This window comes from Globicephala melas, unplaced genomic scaffold (assembly GCF_963455315.2).
Source record: "Globicephala melas unplaced genomic scaffold, mGloMel1.2 SCAFFOLD_233, whole genome shotgun sequence".
Lineage (NCBI taxonomy): Eukaryota > Metazoa > Chordata > Mammalia > Artiodactyla > Delphinidae > Globicephala > Globicephala melas.
Genome location: NW_027207404.1, coordinates 53,674 through 61,576, shown reverse-complemented (window position 1 = coordinate 61,576; position 7,903 = coordinate 53,674). Strand labels below are relative to the sequence as shown.

Below are 7,903 nucleotides of genomic sequence, written 5' to 3'. Positions count from 1 at the left end.
AGTTATCTTCACTAGTCTGTCTACACCGTTGCATGTCAGGTGTGAATCTATCTACACTGGGGGAAATCAAAATCCGATAGCGTTCACCAGCAGAAATCAGAGTCCAGTCTGTCTACACCCACGGAAACCGGGTGCAGCGCCACTGCCACTGGTCTGCGAACAAAATGGTAGGTCCCCAGGCTCTGCGAGAATAAAAGTCACAAAGAATTCCGCCCCCGCCCCTGCTCGGGGAGGGAGGAGCTCGCCCCCAGCCTTCTGCCCCTGCGGGGTCTCCTCCCAGGTGAGGGTGCGGCCCGAGGCACCTACAAGGCCGCCCACACCCCCGGGCTGAGACGCCCCCAACCTGCCTCGCCCAGCAGCCTCCGGGGATGAGACCCCCTCCAACACCCAGTCCCGGAGCCCCCGGGAGTGAGACCCCCCCAACCTTCTCCCCGGAGCCCCCAGGGGAGAGACGACCCCTCCTACCTCGGGGTCCCCGGGGATGAAAGCCGCCCCAGCCTTCGCCCCGGAGCCCCCGGGGGTGAAAGGCCCCTTCCCCCCGCCCCTGCCGCGGTCCCTGGCCCCGCCCCTCCGCCCCACCTGTGGGGCGGGCTGGGGGCGCGACCCGGGAGGGTCCGCCTGTTCCCGCCCCGGAGCCCCCGGCGTGAGACCCCCTCCAACCTTTGCCCCGGAAGTCCCAGTGGTGGGACCCCCTCCCACTTTCGCCCCGGAGCCCCCGGGGGAGAGGCGGCCCTCCCCGTCCCCACGCGGTCCCGGGCCCCGCCCCTCCGCCCCACGGGTGAGGCGGGCAGGGGGCGCGGCCGGGAGGGTCCGCCTCTTCCCGCCCCGTAGCCCCCGGGGTGGGACCCCCTCCCACTCTCGCGCCGGAGCCCCCGGGGGAGAGGCGCCCCTCCCCGTCCCCCGAGGCCCCAGGCCCCGCCCCCGCCCCACCTGTGAGGCGGGCAGGGGGCGCGGCCGGGAGGGTCCGCCCCTAGCCCGCCGCCCTTCCCACGCCCCGCGGGCGGGCCTTCCGAGCGCTGTCCTCCCCGCGGCCGGGACAAAGGCGGCGCCACCATGGCCCTCAGCGCGGCGCTCGGCCGGGGCGACCGGGGCTCGGGCAACAAGGTAGGGGACGGCCGGCGGCTGTGGGGAGGGTCCTGAGGCCGCGGCTGCGGCGGCGGGAGGGAGCTTTCACTTTTTCCGGTCACTTAAACGAAGGGTTAGCAAACGTTTCCCTTAACCTCATGAATATTTATGAGCGAAGTATGCTTTTCAAGACAGCTTTGCATTCCTGGGGTGTGAAGGGAGTGCAGGGGAGGGGGCTAGGACAAAAAGACGCTTGTGAAGTTGTCGCCAACAATGAGAATGTTCCTGAGTTATTCATTACCTCAAAACTGGTGGGACAAACCAATGAACTTTGTGCACGAAGACAAAGAACTTTTACTTAAAAAATCCGGGATAGACTTATATTGGAAAGGCAGTCGATTTAAATAATGAACACTGCCTAGTAAAGAAGACAGTGATTTCAGGTCTAGAATAGTGTGGTGGAAGCTGTCTTGTATTTCTTCCTGTGAACTGCAAACAGTGCGTCGGGTCTGTCTTTCCCTTTTTCCTGTGAACTAGATTGCAGAGTGTTTTGGTACAGTAATTACACTCTACTCCTGTTACCCAACAGCATTTTCACTTTAAAAGTTTAGCTGGTACTTTCAGGTGTCTAATTAAGACTTAAAACACATAATTTAAAAAATAAGTTGAAGGTAGCTGAAACTGCATAATTAACAACTGAGCATCAGGTCGGCCTCAGCGTCCTGAAAAGAGATTTCAAAGTGGACAGAAGTGAGGTTTGGCTTCCTGACCCTAACCCTCCAGCTCCCCGGCTCTCTGCATCAGGAGGAACTTCGGAGGCCACCGTTTGCTCTCAGTGGACACCTTCAAACTCGAAGATGTTTGCATTCCTAGTGGGGCCACATCCCTGCACTGGAGGGCTGGGCATCCCCACGGAGATAATGCACCCACTTCTGCTTCTGAGGAGATGCCCCGTTTTGATCTCATAGTTTGGCATCCAGTCTGCAAACAGGAGCAGTGGTCTGGGTTGGGATCACAAGTGGACTTGCCCAGGTGGGCCACAGAGAACAGAGCCCTGACCTTTCCAGGGGACTGGGGGCTTGGGTGCAGGTGACCTGTGGTTTTATCCCGTTAGAGGGGCCCCGTGTAGGTCTAGTCTGAAATCGCCTTTGTGAAATGTGGACCTTTGTGTCTGTAGTTCATGAGCTTGGTGGTGGTCTCACCTGAATACTTTATTACTTGTAAAGCATCCCAAAAATGCTGGTCTAAGGAAAGAAAGTCGGCCTGAATTTGCCCCGAGACTCTGAGATGTGTGTTCACAGGTTGTATCATCCAGGCGAACACAGGAGACCCCAGACTCCCAGATCAAGGCATTCTTTTAATGAGAATCATTCAAGCCCAGTTCCCATGCCTCCCTCCTTCCAAACAGAACTAATGTGTCCTCTCTTCGTGCTTGAACAAAAATCAAGTCACTTAGAGCCATCCAGCCCTAACAGCCATCCTCCAGGACAGGGTACCCATTCTACAAATGGTGGAAAGCCAGGCTTCCGCACTTGACCTGTGGCTCCCAGCCAGGAAGCAGCCTGGAAGCGGTGGCTTTCCTCTCCACACGGCTGTGCCAGGGGCAGTGGTGCCTCTGCTCTGTATTGATCCTCCTGCCCTGTCAGAACAGGGCTTCTGTGCCCTGCTCGCCATGGGAGGTTCCCTCGGGATTGCAGCTTCTTTACCTGCATCCCTCTGCCCCTCACAGGGCCTGGCACTCAGCAGGTGTGCAGCGGCCAGTGCTCACTGGTCCAGCCAAGAAAAATGATCCAGAGAGACAGTTGGTCTGACCTAAGAGCCCAGCACACTTCCGAAGGGGTCAGGAGGGTGGTGGGACAGAGGGGTGGGCTGCAAGGTGGCAAGTCCTGCCCTGAACCTGTTGGTCCTGAGAAGCCTTGGGAATCTGGGATCCTGTGAGCAGAAGGCATCCCACAATTGCCATTTACCCTACAAGGGGGTCAAGGAGGGCAGGTGCCTTGGGAGTGGAGAAGAGGCTCTGGACCTCCACCTGGTGCCCAGAGAACAGGCCTGGGGCGTTGGATTGAATGTGCACCCACATCCACCCGCTGTTATCTGTCAGCCTTTGGGCCGGCGGTTCAGCCTCTTGGAGTTTCAGTCTGTTCACTTACAGGATAACCTGTGGCCACCCACCTCTTGGAGCACCATAGCGTCTAATTTTAAAGTGGATGAGTTGATGCTTCTTGAAAGGAAACCCAGGTCATCACCGAGCTGAATGTTCCTGAGTTGAAGGCTGTCTCTGTCCTGAAATCTGGGACAACTTTCCAGGTGCCTCAGTTCACACCTGGGCCCAAATTCTCAAAGACAGAGCTTTCAGATACTTTTAGACAAGTGTCCAACCTTACAGAACTTTCCCCAAAAGTGAGAAAATCAGGTTGTGGAAAACTGACTTTGTGGTGAGTTTATTTTATATGACTTTAAAACTACTTATGTTTCTGAGACCTAGGATAGGGATTAAATCTAATGCCAACCACAGTTTGGGACAGGAATTAATTTGAAGTTCTGCACTAAAACTGTGCACGTCTGCCGGGTAATGAGTATGTGCACCTCCCCTGGCGAAGTCTCACCTGCCTGCAGCCCCCCAACGTGGGACCCCCAACCCTGGTACGCGTTAGCCTCAGAAAGCTCCCCTGGGTCATGCTGCCGCAGCCCCCGGCCCCACAGTGATTTGAGCTGACATCACTCTATCCTGACTACCCTCAGTAGCCTGCTTCCCCAGGCAGCACCGGCTTTATTTCATTCCCCGTATTTCCCTGGTGCCTGGAGTAGTGCACGGCACACAGTAGGTGCTCAACAAGTATTTGTCACAAGGTGGCAACTGTGTCCCCTCCTCTGAAGCTCTCTGTCACTCCCCCGCCCAGTCGCAACCTCACGGGGCTACACAGATGCAGGGCTTGCCCGGTGGCCTGAGCTAACACGATTCCTGAGATTTTTAAGAATAAAGTAGCGGCCTCAAAGGGAGCAGCCAGGTTACAGCTGATTCTGGGAAGCTTTACCTGCCTGAGTGCAATCTAGTAGAGCAGGTTCAAGGCCAGTACAGAGAGCAGCTTGGCAATACCTGATGCGACATAGTGAATGAGCTGTGCATGTAGTTTTTGAGGTGGAGACGGTAGTGCACGGTGCAGAAGAGAAGAAGTGCCTGACTGAATTTTCAGTGAATGGAAAAGGCTGAGCCTTCCCTTCATTGGCAAGTGGTTTGGAATTAGCTGCGGGCCATCAGGTGGCCTTGCCCGGAGAGGGAAGAGGTTGGAAAGAGTTTCTGAGAGCTCTTGGGCTCTGTCTCTGGCTAGAATGAGACACAGGGCAGTGTGGATGGAAGCAGTGGGCTTGGTGGTTAGGGATGCAGGCTATGTGGCCATAGCGGCTTGGGTTCAGTTCTGGTTCCCCCACTGAGTGGGTGGGCAGGTAAGCCCCTCAACCTCACCATCTTTAGAATGGGGAAGATAATAGTATTACGATGTTTTTAGAATACTGTCTAGCATACAGTAAGTGCTCAGTAAATGTTGGCTATTCTGTGACTGTGGTAGAGAGGAAGAGAGATTTTCATACAAATAAGAGAGAAAAACGATGGAGTTATAATATTTCCTTGAATCACTTAAGGCAAAATATTCATTGAAGTTACCTTCAAGGTATGTTGATGCTCAAAGATATCACCAGGGAAGAGGAGTTACAACTACAATTATGAGCTATTTTAACAATGTATTTGTGAATTTTTTAAAGAAATGCTTTGTGAAAGTGCCCAGATCAATAGGTCATGAGCTCCACTTGAGTTCAAGGGTCCCAGAGCTTTCCCTATGGATTATTCAAAGAGACTAAAGAAAAGGTAACTGGAAGAAGCATTTAGTCAGCCCAGAGTACTACGCTGGGTAAGGAATGAGCGTTTGGTTCTCAAACTGATTCTCGCCCGTCCAGAGACGGCAACCCAGAGAATCACGGCGATGTGAACTGAGCAGATGAGCCTCAAAGCCCAGTATAAGCTCCCCCGAAAGCACATGTTTAAATAGGAGGAGCATGTGGAAGCGTTGTTGGGGGCACAGAGCAACAAAAGCCACATATGAGAAGGAAACTACCATCACAATTACTGGAAGGTACCGGAACTAATTCTTTAAAAAACAGCTGAGGTGAAATTCACATGACACAAATGTAGCCATTTTAAATCAAACAATCTGGCGGCATTTAGTACATTCACAATGCTGTGCAACCACCACCTCTGTCTAGTTCCAGAACATTCCTACAGCCCAAAGCAAAACCCCACACCCCTTAGGCAGCTTCTCCCATTCCACCCTCTGCTCAGCCCCTGGAACCACTAATGTGCTCTCTGTCTCTATGGATTTGTCTACCCTGAATATTCCATATAAGTGGAATCATAAAATATGTGACTTTTTTGTGTGTTAAAATACATATAGCATGAAATTTACCATTTTAACCATTTTTTAGTTCAGTGGTATTACATACATTCACATTGTTGTGCACCATCACCGTCGTCCATTCCCATGACTCCCTGGTCTTGTAAATCTGAAACCCTACACCTATTGAACAGTAAGTCCTGACTCCGCCCTGCCCCCAGAGCCTGGCAAGCACCATTCTACTTTCTGTCCTTATGATTGTGACTACACTAAGTACCACTGAGTGTAAGTGGAATCATACGGTATCTGTCTTTTTATGGTTGGTTTACTGCACTGAACATAATGTCCTCAAGTTTCACCCATGTTGTATCATTATCAGAACTTCATTCCTTTTATGGCTGAATAATATTCCATTGTAGGGGACTTCCCTGGTGGCACAGTGGGTAAGACTCCACACTCCCAATGCAGGGGGCCCAGATTTGATCCCTGGTCGGGGAACTAGATCCCACATGGACGCGGCAACTAAGAGTTCACACGCCACAATTAAGACCTGGCGCGGCCAAAATAAATATTTTTTTAAAAGTTAAAAAAAATTCATATTCCATTGTATGGATGGACCATAAATTTGGTTTATCCATTTATCTGTTGATGGACATTGGACTGTTTCCATCTTTTAGGTTTTATGAATAATGCTGCTATGATTATGTCTTTACAAGTTTTTGTGTGTACATATATTTTCGTTTATTTCATTTATTGGGTATATACCTTCAGGGTCATATGGTAATTCTGTGTTTAACTTTTTTTTTTGGCCTTGCCGCGTGGCATGTGGGACCTTAGTTCCCCGACCAGGATCAAACCCATGCCCCCTGCAGTGGAAGCTCAGAGTCCTAACCACTGGACCACCAGGGAAGTCCCCAACTATGTTTAACTTGTTGATGAACCACCAGATTTTTTTTTCACAGCAGCCTAATCATTTTACATTTTCCCAGCAATGTATGAGGGTTCCAGTTTCTCCACCGCTTCACCAAGACTTTTTATTTTCCAGTTTTATAGTCACCCTCGTGGGTATGAAGTGATATTGTAGTTCTGGTTTGCATTTCCCTAATGACTACTGATGTTAAACTTATTTTCATGTGCTTGTTGACCATCTGCATATCTTCTTTGGAGAAATGTCTATTCAAGTTCTTTGCCCATTTTAAATTGAGTTGTTTGTCTTTTTATTGTTGAGTTCTAAGAGTTCTTTACTCTGGACACTAGGCTCTTAACAGATATATGATTTGCAAATATTTTCTCCCATCTGTTGGCTATCCTTTTACTTTCTTGATAGTATCTTTTGATGCACAAAAGTTTTAAATTTGGATAAAATTTAATTTATATATTTTTTCTTTCATTGTTCATGCTTGTGGTGTCGTATCTAAGAAAACATACAAGGTCATGCCACATACAAGGTCATGAAGATTTATCCCTATGTTTTCTTCTAAGAATTTTGTATCTTCAGTGCTTACATTTAGGTCGTTGACTCATTTCTAGTTGATTTTTGTGTGTGGTGTGAGATAGGGGTCCAACTTAATTATTTTGTATATGGATATCCACTTTTCCCATCACCATTTTTTTTTTTTTTCTGGTACGCGGGCCTCTCACTGTTGTGGCCTCTCCCGTTGCGGAGCACAGGCTCCGCGGCCATGGCTCACGGGCCCAGCCGCTCCATGGCATGTGGGACCTTCCCGGACCAGGGCACGAACCCGTGTCCCCTGCATCGGCAGGCAGACTCTCAACCATCTGCGCCACCAGGGAAGCCCCATTACCATTTTTTGAAGAACTTATTTTTTCCCAATTGAATAGTCTTGGAACCCTGGTTGAAAGTCAGTTGGCTATAGTTTGGGGGGTTTATTTCTGAATCCTCAGTTCTATTCCATTGGTCTGTGTGTCTGTCTTTATGCCAAAACCACACTATTTTGATTACTGTAGCTTCGTAGCAGGTTTTGAAAGCAGGAAGTGTGAGTCCTCCAAATTTGTCCTTCTTTTTCAAGATTCCTTTAGCTACTCAGGACCCCTTGAAATTCAATATTAATTTGAAGATTTTTTTTCCCATTTCTAGAAAAAAAGCAATTGAAAGTTTGATAGAAATGGCATTGAATTTGTAGATCACTTTGAATGGTATTGACATCTTAACAGTGTTAAGCCTTCCAATCCATGAACCAGGAATGTTTTTCCATTTAATTAGGTTTCTTTAATTTCTCCCAGTAATGTTTTGGAGTTTTCAGTGTACAAGTCTTTCATCTCTTGGGTTAAATGTATTCTTCAGTATTTTATTCTTTTTAGATGCTATTATAGAATGGAATTGTTTTCTTCATTTCCTTTTTGGATTCTTCATTGCTGGTGTAGAGAAGCACAACTGATTTTTGCATGTTGATTTTGTATCTCATATCCTGCAACTTTGCTGAATCTACTTA

At 49.4% G+C, this 7,903-nt stretch overlaps 1 protein-coding gene across 1 annotated transcript in view; it reads left to right on the top strand.

Moving 5' to 3' along the window:
* Positions 1-1,037: 1,037 nt before the first annotated feature.
* Positions 1,038-7,903, top strand: part of LOC115853157 (pleckstrin homology domain-containing family G member 4B) — a 60,492-nt gene continuing 53,626 nt past the window's right edge. Inside the window, 1 exon segment of the mRNA XM_060293151.1 lies at positions 1,038-1,104. Within this exon segment, the coding sequence (XP_060149134.1) occupies positions 1,054-1,104 (51 nt within the window). The 5' untranslated portion in view covers positions 1,038-1,053.